At 42.7% G+C, this 27,007-nt stretch overlaps 2 long non-coding RNA genes, 1 pseudogene and 1 gene segment (V, D, J or C); all 4 read right to left on the bottom strand.

Annotated features, from left to right (window-relative positions):
* Nucleotides 1-832: 832 nt before the first annotated feature.
* Nucleotides 833-1,984, bottom strand: LOC125140348. The gene is made up of 3 exons (XR_007139651.1): nucleotides 1,812-1,984; nucleotides 1,215-1,342; nucleotides 833-1,114 (listed from the first exon to the last, which is right to left on the bottom strand). It is a non-coding gene; the product is annotated as an uncharacterized LOC125140348 (long non-coding RNA).
* Nucleotides 1,985-2,657: 673 nt separating this feature from the next.
* Nucleotides 2,658-25,925, bottom strand: LOC113662938 (annotated as a pseudogene).
* LOC125140349 lies at nucleotides 11,188-12,376 on the bottom strand. Its single transcript, XR_007139652.1, has 2 exons — nucleotides 11,679-12,376; nucleotides 11,188-11,424 (listed from the first exon to the last, which is right to left on the bottom strand). It is a non-coding gene; the product is annotated as an uncharacterized LOC125140349 (long non-coding RNA).
* On the bottom strand, nucleotides 13,476-14,800 carry LOC113662909. The segment is given in 1 exon segment: nucleotides 13,476-14,800. A coding segment is annotated over 1 exon segment (240 nt).
* Nucleotides 25,926-27,007: the final 1,082 nt, after the last annotated feature.

The raw sequence follows: 27,007 nt of genomic DNA on the forward strand, positions 1-27,007 counted from the left end.
TTAGGACTCTGAATCGTCTCTTGGGGAAAATCTCAACATTCCTCATTGCTCCTCATTTATACTTCAACTGAACAAATAACTCAGTTGTGTGTTACAAATGTTATTCTACATTTATTCTTCAGTTCATATTTAAAGGTGAGGTGCACGATGTTTGAGAAATGCTTCAGAAAAAAGAGTCGGGCCAAAAAAAAACACATTTGTATTACCATAGTATTACTCATTGTGTTCATTCATTGATAAAAATACCCCCTCGGCCAGCTGCCCCAACAGGTTCCACCATATTAGTTGCGTGGGTTACGTATGTAAGTGTGGGGCAGAGCTATCAATACAGGGGTGACACCCAAATGGGTTAGGGCGTGTTTGTTTTGGTGATTTCAAATGTCAACATTGGCTTTCAAACATCATGCACCGCATCTTTAAGTGTATTGGTCATTTTTAGCATGAATGAAGTCGTGTTGATTAAACTGACTGGACGTGGATCAGTGACAGGTTTCACATCATTCAGGTAAATCTGATATAAACATCTGATTACAGTTTGGTATAAACTTCCTCATGAACTTAATTGCTGCAGCTGTGTGCCGGATTTCAGTGAAATACTTTATTTTAGAAATGTCTACATTTGTACAGTCAGAGTCACTAAACCTTCAGCAGGTTCCACATTTGTGTGATCAGAACCTGACACTCTTAGGATTTGCTCTTTTCAGATCATTTATAAGTCTGAATCTCTCGTAGTAAAGGGATTAAAATCTTTATCACATTAAGCTGGACAGTGATCAGTGAGTCCTTTTCTGCTTTAGATTAAAGATGAATGACAGAGAACAGAAGACAAAAATCACAGAATCCATCCGGTAGAATTTTATTAAGCAGCATGAAGCCTGAATTTGATCCATTCCTGCTGCACTTCTCTGTTTGAAGACTCCACTGGTGCAACATGAAGTAGAAATGTGAACAGGAGAAGAATCACTTAAACACATCCACGAGATCTTCAGCTCTGATCAAGTCACACTGAGGAACTGTTGCTGGTCAGATGTGGTCTGTGTTCAACCTGATCCAAACTTGGTGTAATTATGATCAGTCGCTCTTGGATTTCACATCATACAGGTCATCAGTATATCTGTAGAAATGAGAATGTATGGAGTTGTGAATGAGGACGTCATGAAGAGAAACATTTGTTTAATGTCTGATATTCAGGATACTGTTGGGTTCTGCCTTACCTGCCCCTAAGGACCAGCTGTGGCTGCACCTGGAACCAGTTTCTACCAATTACTGTTCACATTGTCAACACTTCTGTCTGCCACAAATCACAACACGAGACGAGACGGCATAAGACGAGGATTCCGTACTGCAATAGACAACATTGCCCAGTTAAATACACAATACAATTGAACACACGAGGAACAGGTATGCAGAGGTGGGAAGGAAGAGACCAGTGTGGGGCAGACACGTGACACAGAACATAAACAAAAGCACGTGGCCAAAGGTGGTGGTAGCATCATGCTGTGGGAAGGTTTCTCAAGGGCAAGAACTGGGAGAGAGAATGAATACAGACAAATACAGAGAAGTCCTTAAAGAAAACCTGCTCCAGACTTCATGTAATGTTCCACTGTTCATCAAGGCCACAACATTAAAGCTAGAACTTGTGGTTTTGGGTTATGATATGAAGACTGATGGACAAAATGTGCATTTGTTCCATCTTAAATTAAATCAAAACTAAAACTGAAGGGTCAGAATACTTGTGTTTAACTGTTGCAGTAATGTTGTGTCTTACACAATAACAGTAACAGTGGAATAAATGGAATAAAAAGTCATACCGTATCTGTGATCTTTAAATGGGAAGAATTCAAAGTGTCTTCAGTGAACATTAAGTGAGTTTCCACTTCAGTTCCAATGATTTGAAGTTGAGGTTTTTGTTCTTTCTGGTGTTGTGTGAAAGCAGAAGTGAGTGTGAGCAGTGAGGAGGTTTTTGTCATGGTGTACATCACTGTGATACGTATTCACTAGCAGAGCTGTCCCATGTCTCACAGTAATACACTGCTGAGTCTCCCACCTCCACATTACTGATTATTAACTGATAGTCGATATTTGTCGTGGCTTTAGATGTGAAGCGTGTGGATGAAAAATTGTCTCCATATTTATTAGGAGAGCCGTGAGAATGATAAAATATCAACACAAACTCTGGAGCTTCTTGTGGAATCTGTTTATACCAGCTGACATATTGACCTTCATCCTTTGCGATGTTACAATCCATAGTGACAGTTTTACCCACATCTGCTGTTATAACCGAAGGCTTTTGTGTCACAGCTTTGTGTGAACTGACCACTGCAACATAAAGCAACACTGAGTGTCATTATCATTTAAAAGAGAATTATAAATAATAAAAAGGTATCAGTTGAAGAGGAAAGCAGCAGCAGGAATCTTACACGCCAGAGCAGAGAGCAGAGTGCAGACGGAGAGCAGCATGATGTCAGTGTGATCAGCAGAGTGATGAACAGAGCAGAGGATGCTTTCATAAAGCCTCAGAGGCGGGACCTGGAGCTGCTTTCAGCCAATCAGACAAGTGGGATGTACAGCTGCTCCCATGTCAACCTCATGATATATATGCATTCACACGTATTTCCAGCTCAGTGCTGTTCAGTTCTGCATTCTGATTGGTCAGATGGTGTGGATCAGTTTTCTATAGCAGCGGCTCTGACAGTGGTGCAGCTGCACATCACAGGTTAGTGTTAATGAGCTCGTTCTAACACCTCACTGTTTCCAATGTAGCTCCACAGGGAGCGAGGGACATGATTGTCACACAATCATGGTAGCAAACTATGCTAGCTAACTATTTACATTTTATAGCTAGTCATCTTCCACTAAAAACCTCGTTAGTTCCTTTCTTTTAGATTTCCAATCTTTACATAATACCATATAATATCTATCTATCTATCTATCTATCTATCTATCTATCTATCTATCTATCTATCTATCTATCTATCTATCTATCTATCTATCTATCTATCATCACAAACGAATGGCTTAACATTTTAAATGTCTATAATTAATACTAATAGTTCTTGTATTCACTTCTTTCTGATTTGTTTGAATTATTAACCTCATTAGAAACTCTTCATTTCCATAGAGCTAAAATTACACACTGCAGACCAGCAGGTGTTTCCTGAGTGTTCCTCCATCCATGAAGTGTGTGTGTGTGTGTGTGTGTGTGTGTGTGTGTGTGTGTGTGTGTGTGTGTGTGTGTGTGTGTGTGTGTGTTACTGAAATGTACCACTAGATGTAGTTAAGCGATTAGTTGTAAAAATAAAATACTTGCTATGATGAATGGAAACACATTTAACCACATCTTGTCATTCTGAGGTGATGATAAATGATGATAAACGTTCTAAAAGTTCCATGAAGGACACAGAGACATGGTTTTCTTTTTCAGGACTGCACTTTAATTCCGCTTCTATTTTGATTACATGCAGGAGTTTATATCCTTTATTTTTCTACACATTCAGCTAGAACATCTAAAAATCATTGCTGAAACATTTATATATGTATAAAGGAATAATCTGGTTCATTCACTGCATTCAGACTTGTTAATCTTCACCGATGCGGCTTTTCCTCCAGCAGACACTTCACACGTTATGACTTTGTCGTTGTCCCAGTCACAGCTGTCGATGGTCAAATAGCTGCTCAGTGTGAACTTCTTATTGTCCTGCTGCTGTGCAGAGCCGGTGACGACTCCACTGGTGACCGAGTTCCCGTCCACGAGCCAACTCACATCAGCGAAACCGACAGACATGTCGCTGGCCAAACACACTAGAGTGGCTTTTTTAGTCTTCAGCTCTTCAGTGGACGGAGGGAGAAGCTTCAGAACAGGAGACGGGAGAGCAGCGTCTGATTCCACACACAGAGGGAGATAATCATTACACAAAACAACACAAATCTAATGTGCACACAGGAATCTAAGACATTTGTAAAGAAATGCTTCCGTTAGCAATGAAGCCATAAATCTGTCTGTGTGGCAGAAGATCAGGAACAAAATGAAGAACTAGAACAGATTTATACTTTGTGTTGAGACAGATTCCATATGAGAGATCTGAATTAACATTTAATAATAGAAATACATTTCAAACTAATTACAACCTGAAGAAATAACTGAACATTTCTCTGGCTCACATGTTAAAATATTGAAAATTGGCTGAAACGAACAATAAAAGACGTATGAAACGTGTCGGAATAAATTTCTCAAACTGGGAAATAAAATAAAAATGTGAATCTGAAGCAGTGTAGAAGTCTAGAGTAGGAAAAAAGAGGTGAGAAGTTTTACTTACCGCTGACGATCAGCTTTGTTCCTTGGCCGAATACCACAGTGATTCATTCAGTGTCCTCACCCGTACAAAAACCTCCTCAGATACAGAAGTGAAAGCAGAAGAACTGAAACGTCCTCCAGACTTCAGCTCTCTCTTCTACTGTCTACCATCAGCACACACTCATTTAAGGTCCCGTTCCAGTGGCAGTGAATCACATGTCTCTGTTATACACCGTTCTGTTCACACGTCCTGTTAGGAGGAGTAGAGCACATGGTCAAGTCTTTACTGGGAAACCTCGTGGACATCGTTATCTGACATCATTGTGAAATGGAAGAAGTTCGGATCTACCAGGTCTCTTCTTCCAGCTGAATGTCTGACCAAACTCGGTAACTATTGCTAGAAGGGCCTTGGACAGGGAGGTGACTAAAACCTCCGAAAACATGTTAATTAGACCTTTAGAAGTCCTCCACAGAGAGGACAGAACCTGCTGGAGGTCAAACCATCTCAGATGTACTTCATCTATCAGGTCTGTAGGGTCGTGTGGCTAGACAGAAACCACTCCTGAGTTAAAGCCATATGACAGGCACTTAAAAGTCTCTGAGAACATGACAAACAACATTCTCTGATCTGATGAGACAAAACTGAACTCCCAAGTACCACATCTATGTAAACCAGATCATAAACATCTACTGGCTAGTACTATTGCTATGATGAAGCATGGTGGTGGCAGCATCATGCTGTGGGAAGGTTTCTCAGGGGCAAGAACTGGGAGAGAGAATGAATACAGACAAATACAGTGAAGTCCTTAAAGAAAACCTGCTCCAGAGTTCATGTAATATTTCACTGTTCATCAGGGCCACAACATTAAAGCTAGAACTTGTGGTTTTGGGTTATGATATGAAGACTGATGGTCAAAATGTGCATTTGTTCCATCTTCAATTGAAACTAAAACTGAAGGGTCAGAATACTTGTTTTTAACTGTTGTAGTAATGTTGTGTCTTACACAATAACAGTAACTGTGTGGAATAAATGGAATAAAAAGTCGTACCGTATCTGTGATCTTTAAATATGAAGAATTCAAAGTGTCTACAGTGAACATTAAGTGAGTTTCCACTTCAGTTCCAATGATTTGAAGTTGAGGTTTTTGTTCTTTCTGGTGTTGTGTGAAAGCAGAAGTGAGTGTGAGCAGTGAGGAGGTTTTTGTCATGGTGTACATCACTGTGATATGTGCTCTTTAGCAGAGTTGTCCCATGTGTTACAGTAATACACTGCTGAGTCTCCCACCTCCACATTACTGATTATCAGTTTATAATCTAATTTAGATGAGGATGTTGATGTGAATTTAGGAGACGAGAAACCAGATCCATATTTAGGAGAGCTCCAGTCAGGAAAGTTACTTAACACATACTGAGGAACTCCTCCAGGAACCTGTTTGTACCAGCGTGCAGAGTTCTCAAAAGTCCCCAGGTTACAGTCCATGTTGGCCGTCTGTCCTGCAGTCAGTGTGAGAACAGGAGGCTTCTGTGTCACCACAGTCACACCACTGACACCTGGAATAAAAACAGCACACATGTTACATGGCTTCATGCTCACATTAGATGGAGGCCGAATGCTGATGAGCTCCAGAGTTGTGAAATCTTACATGCGAGAGCAGTGAAGAGAGAGCAGAGCGCTGGCAGCATGGTGTCCGTGTGTGATGGGACTCTGGTGCTGAGTGAAGAGATGACCGGTGTGACGAGCAGATAAAGGAGAGACTGCAGTGACGTGCTATAAGAGAGACAGGAGGAGGGGCAGAGGGAGGAGTCGCTCAACATCACACACCACAGCTGAAGCTCTCCACAGTGATGTACTACATACTGAACACTCACCTCACTGTTATTATTAACACACCATCAACACTCTGACACACACCATCTTCTTCTTATAAACACTCTTTATTCATGATCTGATCTTAAAGTGATCGTTACAATGACACAGTTTCTGTTGATGAAATCAGTCAGTAACATGCAGAACGTGTTCCTCTACTTTTCAGAGAAGAAGTTCATCATTTACATGAATCTAAGATGTCAGCATGAGGAGCAGCAGGTGTTTCCTGAGTTTGTTTCTCTGTCCGTGATGTACGATGAGTCAGTGTTAAACTATAGAGACTGACAGGACCATACAGTTCAGTGTATTATCTGGACTGGGAGAAGGATGAAAGCTCTTCTGGAGGTCCTTTATTACATGAATATCTGACTCCAGATTATACTGAATTACTGACACTGTGTAACAAGTCTGTCTGTGTTTTCCCTTGTTTCTGTCTGCTGTCATTCCCTGCTGTTAAGTGTTGACCCCGCCCACCTATTTGTTACCATGGACATTAACTGCACTCATTCTCTTCCCCAGGTGTTTTGTCTTAGTCTGTGATTGACTCTGTCTTGTGATTGGTTCTTGTTCCCTATATCTACTCTGTTTGTTCATTTCCCTGTTGTGAGTCGTTGTTAGTATGTGCTATGCTGTCTCTGTGCCTGTCTCTGTGCCTGTCTCTGTGCCTGTCTCTGTGCCTGTCTCTGTGCCTGTCTCTGTGCCTGTGCCCTGTGCCTGTGCCCTGTGCCTGTGCCCTGTGCCTGTGCCCTGTGCCCTGTGCCTGTGCCCTGTGCCTGTGCCCTGTGCCTGTGCCCTGTGCCTGTGCCTTGTCTTGCTCAGTGTTCTGGCCTGTTTTTGCCTGCTTGTTTGTTTCTTGTTTCCTGTTTTGTCTATTAAAAGGATTTAACTGCATTTGGATCCACGTTCGCCTGTGACTAATCGTGATAGAACGGCTCACCAAATGGATCCAGCAGAAATCCTGTTTTGTCTATGTCAGGAGGACTCCCCTGTCGAGGAATATGTGGAGGTATTCGTGGACCTGTGCAACCAGGTCAACTTTGGGGAGAAGGCTCTCAAGGACATTTTTAAGTACGGACTAAAGGACATCCTGCGATACTTGATGCCATCTACCCGAGAGAGAGAATCATTCTCGGAGTTCGTCAACTTCGCATTGCTCTTGGGCGGGTCCGCGCTAACCTTGAGCAGTGTAGAGAGTGAAGCCAGCCGTAAATATTTTTTTTGGTGGGGCAGCAAGCATCGGGGTCCATGGGCTACGTAGCCAAACCGGGCCCGAATGCCCTACAGTACCTCTGTCCAGCCCAGTCCCGTACACAACCATGACCGAACCGGTTCACATGGCAACAATACCGGCAAGCTCGGCTGGGGACCGCTCGAAACGGTTGATCTCCAATCTGGCAGATACCCCGATGAGGTCAGTTCGGGCGGCCGGCATCCCTAAGCCGTCGGCCTCACCAACCAAACCGACCGGGTCGACGGAACAGACCGGGTCGACGGAACCTGCCGGACCTGCCGGGTCGACGGAACCTGCCGGACCGGCCGGGTCGACGGAACCTGTTGATGGAACAGACCGGGTCAACGGAACCAGCAGGACTGACCGGGTCGACGGAACCAGATGGGCCAACCGGGTCGACAGAACCTACGGAACCGACCGGGTTGACGGAACCAGATGGGCCAACCGGGTTGACAGAACAAGCCGAACCTGCCGGGTCGACCAAAATGACTGAGTCAGAGAACGCAGTCGATATGGTTATACCCAAACTCCCGGAACTCTCTGCCTGTCCTGAACCTACCAATGTTCCTGTGGTATCTGTCCTGTTTTGTTTTACTAGATTTGCCAGCCCTTCTACCTCCTCTCCCTGTTTACAGGCTCAGAGCACCTCCAGCACCACCCTGGCCGCCAACTCCGCTTTGGTCCCTGGCTCAACCTGCGGCACCACCCTGGTCTCCGGTCCTGCTCTGGTCTCTTGCTCCGCCTCCAGCACCACCCTGGTCTCCGGTCCTGCTCTGGTCTCTGGCTCCGCCTCCAGCACCACCCTGGTCTCCGGTCCTGCTCTGGTCTCTGGCTCCGCCTCCAGCACCACCCTGGTCTCCGGTCCTCCTCTGGCTCCGCCTCCAGCACCACCCTGGTTTCCGGTCCTGCTCTGGTCTCTGGCTCTGCCTCCAGCACCACCCCGGTCACCTGCTGTGCCGGCTCCGCCCTGGCCTCCTGCTGTGCCGGCTCCGCCCTGGCCTCCTGCTGTGCCGGCTCCGCCCTGGCCTCCTGCTGTGCCGGCTCCGCCCTGGCCTCCTGCTCTGCCGGCTCCACCCTGGCCACCTGCTCTGCCGGCACTGCCACTACACAAACCTGACCCGCCCTCCCACCCTGGTTGCGCCTTCGCTCCACCCTCCTGAACTGGTTTCTGTAGACTTGGGAGCGTCTGGAAGCCGCTCGTAGTGGGGTGGGTGGATGGTTCTGTAATCAGTCTGTCTGTTTTCCCTTGTTTCTGTCTGCTGTCATTCCTTGCTGGTAATTGTTGACCCTGCCCACCTATTTGTTACCATGGACATTAACTGCACTCATTCTCTTCCCCAGGTGTTTTGTCTTAGTCTGTGATTGTGTTGGAAAAAATCTTGATATGTGCTCTTATTATATGAACTATTACAATTGATGCCGTAGGACATATGGGGGTAGTCCAGATGTTGTAATAATGTTGAGCTATATGAGTTATATGATTAAAATATAATATATGTATATGTGTGTGTATATATGTATATAGTGTTAGATGCCTTGAGACAAGTGTTAACAGAGATAAGGTGGTTTATTGGGTTTATTGAAGTTATAAAACTCAGTACTCAGAACTCTGAGAATTTGAGAAAATCAAGAAAAAGGGAACCTGTCCTTTAGGAGAGAACAGAGGAACTAAGGCTTAAAAATAAAAATGCATATGCTGGCCAAGTCTGGACAAACAAGACAGACTGAGATCATAGTCTAGCAAACTTAAGGAGTCGGCATAAACAGATCTCCACATATATGCAAAACAATATTATAAAATGCAAAAGCTTAGCTTAGTAATAGTGCAGTACACTTTTAAGAAAACAAAACGTAATGACAAGTCAAATACCACTGATATATGATCCAGTTGATTCTGAACCAGATGTTATTGTAATCAAAAACCCATATCCTAAGCTATGATCATAAACTTATGTCATAATCATATTCTAAATCAGAACTCCTATACCATAGGTGATTGTAGGTGATTGAGTATCATCACTGATCATTTTATATGTAGAGATGTGATTAATGTAGGTATTAATAAAGGTGGATATCTCATACATAGGTTTTTGTGTATGTCACGGTCGTCGTATTCATGTGTATGTATGTGTATACGTATATAGGCGTATGATCAGTAGAAATCATATACAGACAAAACATAGAAAAAGATAGAGAAAAACTCACTCATTGTAATTGTATAAAGGGAGATTGGGAGATTGGTCCATGGGACGTGTCTTCTGTGTGATACGTGACAGGGAAGCGTACAAGAAGTTCTCTGGAGCACATTTTTAACAACAGTTTTGACAACGCAGCATGTTTTTTAATAATAAGGCAGAAGTACTGCAACAGAAAAAAACAAAAGGCCAGACTTGATTTTCGGTAAAAGGCAGACTTGTTTTCGGGGAAATGAGGGGGGTCACGGGGTGATTCTGTAGAGTCAGGGAAAAAACCCAGACAGGTCAGGTGGATTGACGTATGAAGGTATAGACGCACCTAGAGGTGCCAGGGTATATATTGAGGAGATTCCTTTGGAGGGGCGCTCTTGCTCCTGCTTGCTTGCTTTTTTGTGGGGGGACTATTTTGGGTGGCATGGGGATGCGCTGTTTGGGTTTTTCTTTGATACTTTCGACTTAGAAGTTTTTTCCTCCTTGAGCTCAATGGAAGCAGTGGCTGATCAGCACCAATAAAGAGTTTTGCTCATTTTCATCCAGGTCTGGAAAGTTTTCTTATTATTCAAATTCAAATAGTATTAAGTACAAAGTTTAAAGTGTGATTAATTAATTAGTATTAAAATATTAATAAGTATTATTAAGTATTAGTAATTAAGTATTATGAATTATGAATTAGCATTAAGTTTAATTATTTTAGCATTAAGTGTGAAAGACTATTATTGACTATTAATTTGGCTGTAATTCACCCCTGGCATATGTCCACTTGGAGGGGGGCTCTCCAAAATTTCTGACAATTGTCTCTGTCTTGTGATTGGTTCTTGTTCCCTATATCTACTCTGTTTGTTCATTTCCCTGTTGTGAGTCGTTGTTAGTATGTGCTATACTGTCTGTTCATGTCTCTGTTCCTGTGCCCTGTCCTGCTCAGTGTTCTGGCCTGTTTTTGCCTGCTTGTTTGTTTCTTGTTTCCTGTTTTGTCTATTAAAAGGATTTAACTGCATTTGGATCCGCGTTCGCCTGTGACTAATCGTGACAGAACGACTCACCAAGTGGATCCAGCAGAAATCCTGTTTTGTCTATTAAAGGGATTTAACTGCATTTGGATCTGCGTTCGCCTGTGACTAATCGTGACACATCGTGAATGGACAGTGTAGAGTCTGGAATGGAGGACAGAGAGATCAGAAGGTCGTCTCTATGGAGATCTGATGTTAGAATATCTCACTGATCAGTTGGTGAATTTTCAGACCTCTTAAGCATCAATTGAAAGTATTTGGCCAGATTAATAAATGAGAAGAACACCATCCTCTTAGTCCACAACCTGAACAAATCAATCCCAGGGTCCTAACTGAGCTGTAAATGTGAGAAGAAGATGATCATGAAGCTGGGAGTTGATCAGACCAGATGGAGCTGATCTGTAGATATGTCTGTGTGTGTGTGTGTGTGTGTGTGTGTGTGTGTGTGTGTGTGTGTGTGTGTGTGTGTGTGTGTGTGTGTGTGTGTGTGTGTGTGTGTGTGTGTGTGTGTGTGTGTGTGTGTGTGTGTGTGTGTGTGTGTGTGTGTGTGTTTTCCACAATGAAATAAAATATAAATTCATGTTCTGATAACGTTTTGTATTTTTTTATTAAAATGACCAAATAATCCTGAGATTCTCTCTGACCCACATTCCTGATGCCACGGTTCAGAACAGTTCTGGTCCAAATTACTGCCACATCTTAGAAATCCACTGCATCCATTTGTCCAAAGATTGTAGAGAAAACATTATGACTGAGTGTTTAAGCGTTTCAGTGGAGATCCCAGTGAAGCAGTGTGGCCTTGAATCCTGCTGTTACAAATGTCTCTTGGTCTGAATTACAGAAGATAACTTTAAGTTACTTCAAACATCTCATGGATTTACTTTCTGCCACTTTCTGACCACATCAGGTATCTGTCAGGCAATGTCACTAATCACAAACATCAGAGGGAATCAGTGGGAAAGCTCTCGTATGTAGATCACCTGATCACACTGAGATCATTACAGACAAACAACTGAGCTGAGAACATGATGGAATCATCAACCATCTGTGTCTGTTTACATAAAAGTGGAATAAAAAGTCGTACCGTATCTGTGATCTTTAAATGTGAAGAATTCAAAGTGTCTTCAGTGAACATTAAGTGAGTTTCCACTTCAGTTCCAATGATTTGAAGTTGAGGTTTTTGTTCTTTCTGGTGTTGTGTGAAAGCAGAAGTGAGTGTGAGCAGTGAGGAGGTTTTTGTCATGGTGTACATCACTGTGATACGAATTCTTTAGCAAAGACGTCCCATGTGTAACAGTAATACACTGCTGAGTCTCCTACCTTCACATTACTGATTATTAACTGATAATCAATATTTGTAGAGGCTTTAGATATCAAACTTGTGGATGAAAAATTGTCTCCATATTTATTAGGAGAGTCGTGAGAATGATAAAATCTCAACACAAACTCTGGGGCTTCTTGTGGAATCTGTTTATACCAAAAGACATAGTAACCGTCATCCTTTGCGATGTTACAGTCCATAGTGACAGTTTTACCCACATCTGCTGTTATAACCGAAGGCTTTTGTGTCACAGCTTTGTGTGAACTGACCACTGCAACATAAAGCAACACTGAGTGTCATTATCATTTAAAAGAGAATTATAAATAATAAAAAGGTATCAGTTGAAGAGGAAAGCAGCAGCAGGAATCTTACACGCCAGAGCAGAGAGCAGAGTGCAGACGGAGAGCAGCATGATGTCAGTGTGATCAGCAGAGTGATGAACAGAGCAGAGGATGCTTTCATAAAGCACTCAGAGGCGGGACCTGGAGCTGCTTTCAGCCAATCAGACGAGTGGGATATACAGCTGCTCTAATCTCAACCCCATGATTTATTAAAAGCATCTGTGCTGAAGATGTCATTTGAATAACTAAAGCCATAAACTATATAGTGTGCAAATTTCAGATTGACGAGTACAGATTCACTCGTATAACTGCAAATCTTTCTGTAATCTATAATATATTACATATATATACTATATAAAAATAACAGGAATAAATAAGAATACTTTTTGCTACCTAATAATGTAATGTACTGTATGTAAGAACTATCTATTAAACACACGCCGATGAAACGTATTTCCAGCTCAGTGCTGTTCAGTTCTGCATTCTGATTGGTCAGATGGTGTGGAACAGTTTTCTATAGCAGCGGCTTTGACAGTGGTGCAGCTGCACATCACAGGTTAGTGTTAATGAGCTCGTTCTAACACCTCACTGTTTCCAATGTAGCTTCACAGGGAGTGAGGGACTTGATTGTCACACAATCAAGGTAGCAAACTATGCTAGCTAGCTATTTCAATTTTATAGCTAGTCATCTTCTACTAACAACCTCGTTAGTTCCTTTCTTTGAGATTTCCAATCTCTACATAATACTATATAATATCTATCTATCTATCTATCTATCTATCTATCTATCTATCTATCTATCTATCTATCTATCACAAACTAATGGATTAACATTTTAAATGTTTATAATTAATACTAATAGTTCTTGTATTCACTTCTTTCTGATTTGTTTGAATTATTAACCTCATTAGAAACTCTTCATTTCCATAGAGCTAAAATTACACACTGCAGACCAGCAGGTGTTTCCTGAGTGTTCCTTCATCCATGAAGTGTGTGTGTGTGTGTGTTACTGAAATGTACCACTAGATGTAGTTAGGTGATTAGTTGTAGAAGTAAAACAGTTGCTATGATGAACGGATGATGAACAGAAACACATTTAACCACATCTTGTCATTCTGAGGTAAAGTTTAAACATTTTCCACCACCATGTTACTGTTTCTGCTCCAAAGGTTAAGATGATAAACTTTCTAAAAGTTCCATGAAGGACAGAGAGACACGGTTTTCTTTTTCAGGACTGCATTTTAATTCCACTTCTATTTTGATTACATGCAGGAGTTTATATCCTTAATTTTTCTACACATTCAGCTTGAACATCTAAAAAACATTGCTGAAACATTTATATATGTATAAAGCAATAATCTGGTTCATTCACTGCATTCAGACTTGTTAATCTTCACCGATGAGGCTTTTCCTCCAGCAGACACTTCACACGTTATGACTTTGTCGTTGTCCCACTCGCAGCTGTCGATGGTCAAATAGCTGCTCAGTGTGAACTTCTTATTGTCCTGCTGCTGTGCAGAGCCGGTGATGACTCCACTGGTGACCGAGTTCCCGTCCACGAGCCAACTCACGGTCACGTCTTTACTGGGAAATCTCCTGGACATCGTTATCTGACATCATTGTGAAATTGAAGAAGTTCGGATCTACCAGGTCTCTTCTTCCAGCTGAATGTCTGACCAAAATCGGTAACTATTGCTAGAAGGGCCTTGGTCAGGGAGGTGATTAAAACCCCAGTGAACATGCTAATTAGAGCTGTAGAAGTCCTCCACATAGAGAACAGAACCTGCTGGGGGTCAAACCATCTCGGAATTACTTCATCTACCAAGCCTGTAGGGTCGTGTGGCTAGACAGAAACCACTCCTGAGTTAAAGCCATACGACAGGCACTTAAAAGTCTCTGAGAACATGACAAACTACATTCTCTGATCTGATGAGACAAAACTGAACTCTAGGCTGAACTCCCACGTACCACATCTATGTAAACCAGATCATGAACATCTACTGGCTAGTACTATTGCTATGATGAAGCATGGTGGTGGCAGCATCAAGCTGTGGGAAGGTTTCTCAGGGGCAAGAACTGGGAGAGAGAATGAATACAGGCAAATACAGAGAAGTCCTTAAAGAAAACCTGCTCCAGAGTTCATGTAATGTTCCACTATTCATCAAGGCCACAACATTAAAGCTAGAACTTGTGGTTTTGGGTTATGATATGAAGACTGATGGTCAAAATGTGCATTTGTTGCATCTTAAATTCAATCAAAACTAAAAATGAACGGTCAGAATACTTGTGTTTAGTAAAATACTGGTGCGGTAATGTTGTGTCTTACACAATAACAGTAACTGTGTGGAATAAATGGAATAAAAAGTCGTACCGTATCTGTGATCTTTAAATGTGAAGAATTCAAAGTGACTTCAGTGAACATTAAGTGAGTTTCCACTTCAGTTCCAATGATTTGAAGTTGAGGTTTTTGTTCTTTCTGGTGTTGTGTGAAAGCAGAAGTGAGTGTGAGCAGTGAGGAGGTTTTTGTCATTTTGTACATCACTGTGATACGTATTCTTTAGCAGAGCCGTCCCATGCCTTACAGTAATACACTGCTGAGTCTCCCACCCCAACATTACTGATTATTACCTTACAGTCTGATTTAGATGAACATGTTGATGTAAATTTAGGAGACGAGAAACCAGATCCATATTTAGGAGAGCTCCAATCATAATGGTGTCTTATTACATGCTGAGGAACTCCTCCAGGAACCTGTTTGTACCACCATGCAGCTCTATCCGTGACAGTCCCCAGGTTACAGTCCATCTTGGCCGTCTGTCCTGCAGTCAGTGTGAGAACAGGAGGCTTCTGTGTCACCACAGTCACACCACTGACACCTGGAATAAAAACAGCACACATGTTACATGGCTTCATGCTCACATTAGATTGAGGACGATTGCTGATGAGCTCCAGAGTTGTGAAATCTTACATGAGAGAGCAGTGAAGAGAGAGCAGAGCGCTGGCAGCATGGTGTCCGTGTGTGATGGGACTCTGGTGCTGAGTGAAGAGATGAGCGGCGTGACGAGCAGATAAAGAGAAGAAGTTCATCATTTACATGAATCTAAGATGTCAGCATGAGGAGCAGCAGGTGTTTCCTGAGTGTGTTTCTCCATCCGTGATGTACGATGAGTCAGTGTTAAACTATAGAGACTGACAGGACCATACAGTTCAGTGTATTATCTGGACTGGGAGAAGGATGAAAGCTCTTCTGGAGGTCCTTTATTACATGAATATCTGACTCCAGATTATACTGAATTACTGTCACTGTCTCCAACCATCAGATATTTAATTACATCTAATATCTCAGTATCTTAACATATCCTGCTGGGTCTCTAGGGAGAAAATTAGGCGCCTCCGCTATAATTTACATACATTCAGGTAATTTCCCAATATTTCTCCACCAGAATAAAGGTCTGCCCTTTACACAAATTAGCTGACCTTTTAATTTCCTGTTATTTGACACCTTTTTATTCATTGTTGTTCATTGTGCTCAAAAGACATTAGTTACTCAGTCTTTCATGACAGATGTCTGGTGGTTTTGTATATAACTATGTTGACTCCTTAAGCTTGCTGAACTTATGAACTTTGTTATGATCTCTGTCTGTCACCTTCTAGACTGGGCCCACGCATACATCTCCTATCTCCTACTAAAGGTCAGGTATATATATATATATAATATATATATATATATATATATATATATATATATATATATATATATATATATATATATATATATATATATATATATATATATATTGCCTTAAAACTATTACAACATCTGGGGCCTACTCCCATATGTCTTATGACACCAATTGTAATATTTTGTAAGGCATAATACTTTACTTTGGGGCATTCCTGAGTTTCAAGATTTTTCACAACATTATTCCCCCCTTTGAGGCTGTAAATCCTCAACCAAACCTACTGTATGTTGCAGTAATCCTGACATAAGGATCTCTCTATAGAGATCTGATGTTAGAATATCTCACTGATCAGTTGTTGAATTTTCCACTTGGAAGGTCAAAATTAAGTTTACAAACATGAGAATTTTTATTTTATATTAAAATGACCAAATTATCCTGAGAGTCTCTCTGACCAAGAGAGAGGGAGGAGATGCTCAACATCACACACCACAACTGAAGCTCTCCACAGTGATGTACTACATACTGAACACTCACCTCACTGTTATTATTAACACACCATCAACACTCTGACACACACCGTCTTCTTCTTATAAACACTCTTTATTCATGATCTGATCTCAAAGTGATCGTTACAATGATACAGTTTCTGTTGATGAAATCAGTCATTAACATGCAGAAAGTGTTCCTCTACATTTCAGAGAAGAAGTTCATCATTTACATGAATCTAAGCTGTCAGCATGAGGTGTTTCCTGACTTTGTTTCTCTGTCGTGATGTCACCGAAAAAAGAAAAAAGGGTCAGAAGGACTGCCGGAACAGTCCAGGAGAAGATGAAAAAAAAAAGCCGGTCCGAGCTGGAAGCTATCCTGCTGGGTCTCAGTTCTTGGGCGGAATCATTCTGTCACAACCAGAGGAGGAAGGAGACAGACCCCTATGCAGGATAGCTTGAATGAAAAGGGTTTAATAAATAATGAAGACAAAGACATAAAAGACGATACAGTTTTTTTTGGATTGCTTAAGCACGATTTTCAAAACAGGGCCCGTGTTTTCAAAACACTACACACAATTAGCACAACCACACACACAATTAGCAAAACACTACAGATCCCTTGCATAATTAAACACTCTAGTAAAAACTATATACTTCTGTTTCAAAACCACACTTTTTTACCATATGAAACACACACGTTTCACATTACTCTACTCTGTTTGCACGAGTTACACTCTGTTGTGATAAACCTAAAACACTTTTAGCATTTCTACTTCCCTATGATTAGAGTAGGCTACCATCAATAAAGTACAAATATAATGTAAATTCACCAAACACTACACAAGACCAATGTTGCAGATTTAAGAAACTCATTTATTTGTCAACACGCCCAAAATGTTGACATGTACTGTAAGTTTACTGTAAAAATACAAAAAAAACTAGACATTGTCTCTTCGCCTAGCTGGATCTGGCCAGAGAATTTCATCAACATCGCAGGCAATTTTGTCATTAGTAAGACACCTTGGAAAGAAATGTCGTGAATGACGAATCCATCCTTGCATTGCTGCTACCTCCATCTGGTCACAGGCCTCCTCCATGGCTTGGATGAGGGGTACCTCAGCCTGGAGACGGAGATCATATACCTTCCACCGCCATGCAGAGAAAAACTCTTCTATAGGGTTGAGGAATGGAGAGTATGGTGGAAAATATAGGATGGTGAAATGTGGATGTTGCTGAAACCAGTTCGGAACCAGAGCAGAGCGGTGGAAAGACACATTGTACCAAACAACAATATATTGCATATGATCGATTTGAATTGCTGCTGTTATCTTGTGCAATTAGTCCAAGAATGTAAGTATGAGTGCTGTGTTGTAAGGGCCCATATGGGCATGGTGGTGGAGGACTCCATTCTGTGTAATGGCTGCACAGAGTGTTATATTACCCCCACGTTGCCCTGGGACATTGACTATAGCCCTGAGACCAATGATGTTTCTTCCCCTCCTCCGTGTTCTCGTCAGGTTGAACCCAGCCTCATCTTCGCATATGAACTCATGCTGGATCTCCTCTCCATCCATTCGTAAAACTCTCTGAAGAACAGTGTCATGCAAAATTGTGTAGTTCAGTGTAGATATGATGTTGATATGATGATATTTTTACAATACACTGTATCTATTTTCCAGTCGAAATGTTATCACACTTGCCACTGTGTATCGGCTTAGATTTGGCTGTACTCGCAGTCCAGCGTCCCTCAGTGTCAGGCCGTGGTTGACAACGTGGTCAACCAGTGTTGCGCGGATCTCATTTGTCAGATTCGGACATCTTCTTGTCTTCCTCTTCCTCTTCCTTTACCTCTACCACTACCTCTACCTCCAGCGTGGCCTCCATCTCTTCCTTTTCCTCTGTTGATTCCTCCTCTGTTGATTCCTCTTCCTCCCCTTCCTCCTGCTCCTTCTCGTTCTCCTTGTTCTCCTCCTCGTCTTACTCTTTCTCTGACTCTTTACATTGTGCTTGAAGACCTATGAACTCACGTGCTGCTTTTTATATTCAATTCAAGTTCAATTCAATTCAAGTTTATTTGTAAAAGCAGCTTTACAGAACATAAACATAGAGCAGAAAGTAAACATATATTATAGTGCTTATACACCTGATTGGCGTGTCTACAATTAAGCAAAGTGTTTGCACACCTGATGACTGTGTTGAACTGATTGGTTGGACGGTGCAGTAATTTGACAATCAGTGCTTTGGTATTGCATGGAAGTGACTTCATGATAGATTTTTGTGTGTAATGTATGTTAAGTGTGTTTAGTGTTTTGCAAATCACTGTGTGTAGAGTTTTGCAACAAGTGTGAGGTTGACAATGTGCTTATGGTTGTGCAAATATGGGCTGATGTTTTGCCTCTTGAGTGTAAGGTTTTGCTAATAGTGTACTACTTTTAATTTTAGTGTGTAAGCAATCCAAAAAAACTGTAAGTGAAACAATACAAATGACGACACTCAACAACGACTAGACATGACGAAGGGTAAACGTAACTAATGATTCCGCACTGCACTCAGCAATGCGGCTCACTTAAATATAAAAGGCACGCTGACACAATAAGGATCAGGTGAGGAGACAGGGAGGGGCAGACGAAGGCGGGGCAGACATGTGACGAGGAAAATAAACAAAAGGCACGTGGCCAAAAGTCCGGGCACTGACCCACATTCCTGATGCCATAGTTCAGAACAGTTCTGGTCCAAATTACTGCCACATCTTAGAAATCCACTGTATCCATTTGTCCAAAGATTGTAGAAAAAACATTATGACTGAGTGTTTAAGCGTTTCAGTGGAGATCCCAGTGAAGCAGTGTGGCCTGGAATCCTGCTGTTACAAATGTCTCTTGGTCTGAATGACAGAAGATAACTTTAAGTTATTTCAAACATCTCATGGATTTACTTTCTGCCACTTTCTGACCACATCAGGTATCTGTCAGGCAATGTCACTAATCACAAACATCAGAGGGAATCAGTGGGAAAGCTCTCGTATGTAGATCACCTGATCACACTGAGATCATTACAAACAAACAACTGAGCTGAGAATATAATGGAATCATCAACCATCTGTGTCTGTTTACATGAAAGTGGAATAAAATGTGAAGAATTCAAAGTGTCTTCAGTGAACATTAAGTGAGTTTCCACTTCAGTTCCAATGATTTGAAGTTGAGGTTTTTGTTCTTTCTGGTGTTGTGTGAAAGCAGAAGTGAGTGTGAGCAGTGAGGAGGTTTTTGTCATGGTGTACATCACTGTGATACGTGCTCTTTAGCAGAGCTGTCATATGTCTGACAGTAATACACTGCTGAGTCTCCCACCTCCACATTACTGATTATTACCTTACAGTCTGATACAGATGAACATGTTGATGTAAATTTAGGAGACGAGAAACCAGTTCCATACTTAGGAGAGCTCCAGGTCTGATGGTGTCTTATCACATGCTGAGGAACTCCTCCAGGAACCTGTTTGTACCAGCGTGCAGAGTAACCAGTGACAGTCCCCAGGTTACAGTCCATGTTGGCCGTCTGTCCTGCAGTCAGTGTGAGAACAGGAGGCTTCTGTGTCACCACAGTCACACCACTGACACCTGGAATAAAAACAGCACACATGTTACATGGCTTCATGCTCACATTAGATGGAGGCCAAATGCTGATGAGGTCCAGAGTTGTGAAATCGTACATGAGAGAGCAGTGAAGAGAGAGCAGAGCGCTGGCAGCATGGTGTCCGTGTGTGATGGGACTCTGGTGCTGAGTGAAGAGATGAGCGGCGTGACGAGCAGATAAAGGAGAGACTGCAGGGACGTGCTATAAGAGAGACAGGAGGAGGGGCAGAGGGAGGAGACACTCAACATCACACACCACAGCTGAAGCTCTCCACAGTGATGTACTACATACTGAACACTCACCTCACTGTTATAATTAACACACCATCAACACTCTGACACACACCGTCTTCTTATAAACACTCTTTATTCATGATCTGATCTCAAAGTGATCGTTACAATGACACAGTTTCTGTTGATGAAATCAGTCAGTAACATGCAGAACGTGTTCCTCTATATTTCAGAGAAGAAGTTCATCATTTACATGAATCTAAGATGTCAGCGTGAGGAGCAGCAGGTGTTTCCTGAGTGTGTTTCTCTGTCCGTGATGTACGATGAGTCAGTGTTAAACTATAGAGACTGACAGGACCATACAGTTAGTGTATTATCTGGACTGGGAGAAGGATGAAAGCTCTTCTGGAGGTCCTTTATTACATGAATATCTGACTCCAGATTATACTGAATTACTGACACTGTGTAACGAGTCTGTCTGTGTTTTCCCTTGTTTCTGTCTGCTGTCATTCCCTGCTGTTAAGTGTTGACCCCGCCCACCTATTTGTTACCATGGACATTAACTGCACTCATTCTCTTCCCCAGGTGTTTTGTCTTAGTCTGTGATTGACTCCGTCTGGTTCTTGTTCCCTATATCTATTCTGTTTGTTCATTTCCCTGTTGAGAGTCGTTGTTAGTATGTGCTATGCTGTTCCTGTCTCTGTTCCTGTCTCTGTTCCTGTCTCTGTTCCCTTGTCTGTCCTGCTCAGCGTTCTGGCCTGTTTTTGCCTGCTTGTTTGTTTCTTGTTTTGTCTATTAAAAGGATTTAACTGCATTTGGATCCGCATTCACCTGTGACTAATCGTGATAGAACGACTCACCAAATGGATCCAGCAGAAATCCTGTTTTGTCTACGTCAGGAGGACTCCCGTCGAGGAATATGCGGAGGTATTCGTGGACCTGTGCAACCAGGTCAACTTTGGGGAGAAGGCTCTCAAGGACATTTTTAAGTACGGACTAAAGGACATCCTGCGATATTTGATGCCATCTACCCGAGAGATAGAATCATTCTCGGAGTTCGTCAACTTGGCGTTGCTCCTGGGCGGGTCCTTGAGCAGTGTAGAGAGTGAAGCCGGCCGTAAATATTTTTTTTGGGGGGCAGCAAGCATCGGGGTCCGTGGGCTACGTAGCCAAACTGGCCACAGATGCCCGAATGCCCTACAGTACCTCCGTCCAGCCCAGTCTTGTACACACCCGTGACCTAGCCGGTTCACATGGCTACGATACCGGCAAGCTCGGCTGGGGACCGTTCGAACCGGTTGATCTCCATACTGGCAGATACCCCGATGAGGTCAGTTTAGGCGGCCGGCATTCCTAAGCCGTCGTCCCCACCAACCAAACCGACCGGGTCGACGGAACCAGGCGAACCGACCGGGTTGATTGAACCGACCGGGTCGACGGGACCTGCCGGGCCGACGGAACCTGCCGGACCGGCTGGGCCGACGGAACCTGCCGGACCGGCTGGGTCGACGGAACCTGCCGGACCGGCTGGGTCGACATAACCAGCCGGACTGACCAGGTCGACAGAATCAGATGGGCCAACTGGGTCGACAGAACCTGCTGAACCAACCGGGTCGACGGAACCGACGGAACCGACCGGGTTGACAGAACCAGATAAGCCAACCGGGTCGACAGAACAAGCCGAACCAGCCGGGTCGACCAAAATGACTTAGTCAGAGAACGCCAGTCGATATGGTTACACCCAAACTCCCGGAACTCTCTGCCTGGCCTTAACTTACCAATGTTCTTGTGGTATCTGTCCTGTTTTGTTTCTCTAGATTTGCCAGCCCTTCTACCTCCTCTCCCTGTTTACAGGCTCAGAGCACCTCCAGCACCACCCTGGCCGCCAACTCCGTTTTGGTCCCTGGCTCAACCTGCGGCACCACCCTGGTCTCCGGTCCTGCTCTGGTCTCTGGCTCCGCCTCCAGCACCACCCTGGTCTCCGGTCCTGCTCTGGTCTCTGGCTCCGCCTCCAGCACCACCCTGGTTTCCGGTCCTGCTCTGGTCTCCGGCTCCGCCTCCAGCACCACCCCGGTCACCTGCTCTGCCGGCTCCGCCCTGGCCACCTGCTCTGCCGGCTCCGCCCTGGCCACCTGCTCTGCCGGCTCCGCCCTGGCCTCCTGCTCTGCCGGCTCCGCCCTTGCCACCTGCTCTGCCGGCTCCGCCCTTGCCACCTGCTCTGCCGGCTCCGCCCTGGCCTCCTGCTCTGCCGGCTCCGCCCTGGCGTCCTGCTCTGCCGGCTCCGCCCTTGCTACCTGCTCTGCCGGCGCCACCACTACACGAACCTGACCCTCCCTCCCACCCTGGTTGCGCCTTCGCTCCACCCTCCTGAACTGGTTTCTGTAGACTTGGGAGCGTCTGGAAGCCGCTCGTAGTGGGGTGGGGGGGATGGTTCTGTAATCAGTCTGTCTGTTTTCCCTTGTTTCTTTCTGCTGTCATTCCTTGCTGGTAATTGTTGACCCCGCCCATCTATTTGTTACCATGGACATTAACTGCACTCATTCTCTTCCATAGGTGTTTTGTCTTAGTCTGTGATTGTGTTGGAAAAAATTTTGATATGTGCTCTTATTATATGAACTATTACAATTGATGCCGTAGGACATATGGGGGTAGTCCAGATGTTGTAATAGTGTTGAGCTATATGAGTTATATGATTAAAATATAATATATATGTGTGTATATATGTATATAGTGTTAGATGCCTTGAGACAAGTGTTAACAGAGATAAGGTGGTTTATTGGGTTTATTGAAGTTATAAAACTCAGTACTCAGAACTCTGAGAATTTGAGAAAAACAAGAAAAAGGGAACCTGTCCTTTAGGAGAGAACAGAGGAACTAAGGCTTAAAAATAAAAATGCATATGCTGGCCAAGTCTGGACAAACAAGACAGACTGAGGTGATAGTCTAGCAAACTTAAGGAGTCAGCATAAACAGATCTCCACATATATGCAAAACAATATTATAAAATGCAAAAGCTTAGCTTAGTAATAGTGCAGTACACTTATACTAATCAAACAAAACGTAATCACAAGTCAAATACCACTGATATATGATCCAGTTGATTCTGAACCAGATGTTATTGTAATCAAAATCCCATATCCTAACATATGATCATAAACTTATGTCATAATCATATTCTATATCAGAACTCCTATACCATAGATGATTGTAGGTGATTGAGTATCATCACTGATCATTTTATATGTTGAGATGTGATTAATGTAGGTATTAATAAAGGTGGATATCTCATACATAGGTTTTTGTGTATGTCACGGTCGTCGTATTCATGTGTATGTATGTGTATACGTATATAGGTGTATGATCAGTAGAAATCATATACAGACAAAACATAGAAAAAGATAGAGAAAAACTCACTCATTGTAATTGTATAAAGGGAGATTGGGAGATTGGTCCATGGGACGTGTCCTCTGTGTGATACGTGACAGGGAAGCGTACAAGAAGTTCTCTGGAGCACATTTTTAACAACAGTTTTGACAACACAGCATGTTTTTTAATAATAAGGCAGAAGTACTGCAACAGAAAAAAACAGAAGGCCAGACTTGATTTTCGGTAAAAGGCAGACTTGTTTTCGGGGAAATGAGGGGGGTCACGGGGTGATTCTGTAGAGTCAGGGAAAAAACCCAGACAGGTCAGGTGGATTGACGTATGAAGGTATAGACGCACCTAGAGGTGCCAGGGTATATACTGATTCCTTTGGAGGGGCGCTCTTGCTTGCTTTTTTGTGGGGGGACTTTTTTGGGTGGCATGGGGATGCGCTGTTTGGGTTTTTCTTTGATACTTTCGACTTAGAAGTTTTTTTCCTCCTTGAGCTCAATGGAAGCAGTGGCTGATCAGCACCAATAAAGAGTTTTGCTCATTTTCATCCAGGTCTGGAAAGTTTTCTTATTATTCAAATTCAAATAGTATTAAGTACAAAGTTTAAAGTGTGATTAATTAATTAGTATTAAAATATTAATAAGTATTATTAAGTATTAGTAATTAAGTATTATGAATTATGAATTAGCATTAAGTTTAATTATTTTAGCATTAAGTGTGAAAGACTATTATTGACTATTAATTTGGCTGTAATTCACCCCTGGCATATGTCCACTTGGAGGGGGGCTCTCCAAAATTTCTGACAATTGTCTCTGTCTTGTGATTGGTTCTTGTTCCCTATATCTACTCTGTTTGTTCATTTCCCTGTTGTGAGTCGTTGTTAGTATGTGCTATACTGTCTGCTCATGTCTCTGTTCCTGTGCCCTGTCCTGCTCAGTGTTCTGGCCTGTTTTTGCCTGCTTGTTTGTTTCTTGTTTCCTGTTTTGTCTATTAGCATTTGGATCCGCGTTCGCCTGTGACTAATCGTGACAGAACGACTCACCAAGTGGATCCAGCAGAAATCCTGTTTTGTCTATTAAAAGGATTTAATTGCATTTGGATCCGCGTTCGCCTGTGACTAATCGTGACACATCATGAATGGACAGTGTAGAGCCTGGAATGCAGGACAGAAAGATCAGAAGGTCGTCTCTATGGAGATCTGATGTTAGAATATCTCACTGATCAGTTGGTGAATTTTCAGACCTCTTGAGCATCAATTGAAGTCTTTGGCCAGATTAATAAATGAGAAGAACATCATCCTCTTAGTCCACAACCTGAACAAATCAATCCCAGGGTCCTAACTGAGCTGTAAAGGTGAGATGAAGATGATCATGTAGCTGGGAGATGATCAGACCAGATGGAGCTGATCTGTAGATATATGTGTGTGTGTGTGTGTGTGTGTGTGTGTGTGTGTGTGTGTGTGTGTGTGTGTGTGTGTGTTTTCCACAATGAAATAAAATATAAATTCATGTACTGTTAAAGTTTTGTATTTTGTATTAAAATGACCAAATAATCCTCAGAGTCTCTCTGACCCACATTCCTGATGCCACGGTTCAGAACAGTTCTGGTCCAAATTACTGCCATATCTTAGAAATCCACTGCATCCATTTGTCCAAAGATTGTAGAGAAAACATTATGACTTAGTGTTTAGAGATCCCAGTGAAGCAGTGTGGCCTGGAATCCTGCTGTTACAAATGTCTCTTGGTCTGAATTACAGAAGATAACTTTAAGTTACTTCAAACATCTCATGGATTTACTTTCTGCCACTTTCTGACCACATCAGGTATCTGTCAGGCAATATCACTAATCACAAACATCAGAGGGAATCAGTGGGAAAGCTCTCGTATGTAGATCACCTGATCACACTGAGATCATTACAGACAATGGACTGAGCTGAGAACATGATGGAATCATCAACCCTCTGTGTCTGTTTACAGAAAAGTGGAATAAAAAGTCATACCGTATCTGTGATCTTTAAATGTGAAGAATTCAAAGTGTCTTCAGTGAACATTAAGTGAGTTTCCACTTCAGTTCCAATGATTTGAAGTTGAGGTTTTTGTTCTTTCTGCTGTTGTGTGAAAGCAGAAGTGAGTGTGTGCAGTGAGGAGGTTTTTGTCATGGTGTACATCACTGTGATATGTGCTCTTTAGCAGATCTGTCCCATGTGTGACAGTAATACACTGCTGAGTCTCCCACCTCCACATTACTGATTATCAGTTTATAATCTGATTGAGATGAGTATGTTGATTTGAACTTAGGAGACGAGAAACCAGATCCATAGTTAGGAGAGCTCCATTCATGATAGTTACTTAACACATGCTGAGGAACTCCTCCAGGAACCTGTTTGTACCAGCGTGAAGAGTAAGTAGTGACAGTCCCCAGGTTACAGTCCATGTTGGCCGTCTGTCCTGCAGTCAGTGTGAGAACAGGAGGCTTCTGTGTCACCACAATCACACCACTGACACCTGGAATAAAAACAGCACACATGTTACATGGCTTCATGCTCACATTAGATGGAGGCCGAATGCTGATGAGCTCCAGAGTTGTGAAATCTTACATGCGAGAGCAGTGAAGAGAGAGCAGAGCGCTGGCAGCATGGTGTCCGTGTGTGATGGGACTCTGGTGCTGAGTGAAGAGATGAGCGGCGTGACGAGCAGATAAAGGAGAGACTGCAGGGACGTGCTATAAGAGAGACAGGAGGAGGGGCAGAGGGAGGAGACGCTCAACATCACACACCACAGCTGAAACTCTCCACAGTGATGTACTACATACTGAACACTCACCTCACTGTTATTATTAACACACCATCAACACTCTGACACACACCATCTTCTTCTTATAAACACTCTTTATTCATGATCTAATCTCAAAGTGATCGTTACAATGACACAGTTTCTGTTGATGAAATCAGTCAGTAACATGCAGAACGTGTTCCTCTACATTTCAGAGAAGAAGTTTGCATGAATCTAAGATGTCAGCGTGAGGAGCAGCAGGTGTTTCCTGAGTGTGTTTCTCCATCTGTGATGTACGATGAGTCAGTGTTAAACTGTAGAGACCGTAAGAAATTACAGATAACTGCACCCAAATTCCACTCCAAGGTACACATCTAAAAGAGCTCATTCCTAAAAAGGTTTACATATCATGTGGTAATACGTTTAGGACCCTAAACGTATACACTTGATTCAATCATTAGTATTTGAGCGGCAGCAGGACATCAAGGATCGCCACGAACAAAAGGTTTACGTGACCGTGATTACCATTTAAAGTGACCACTTGGTTGATTACAACTGTAACAATAACAAGACAA

The sequence above is a fragment of the Tachysurus fulvidraco genome, chromosome 26 (assembly GCF_022655615.1).
Source record: "Tachysurus fulvidraco isolate hzauxx_2018 chromosome 26, HZAU_PFXX_2.0, whole genome shotgun sequence".
In the NCBI taxonomy this organism is placed as follows: domain Eukaryota; kingdom Metazoa; phylum Chordata; class Actinopteri; order Siluriformes; family Bagridae; genus Tachysurus; species Tachysurus fulvidraco.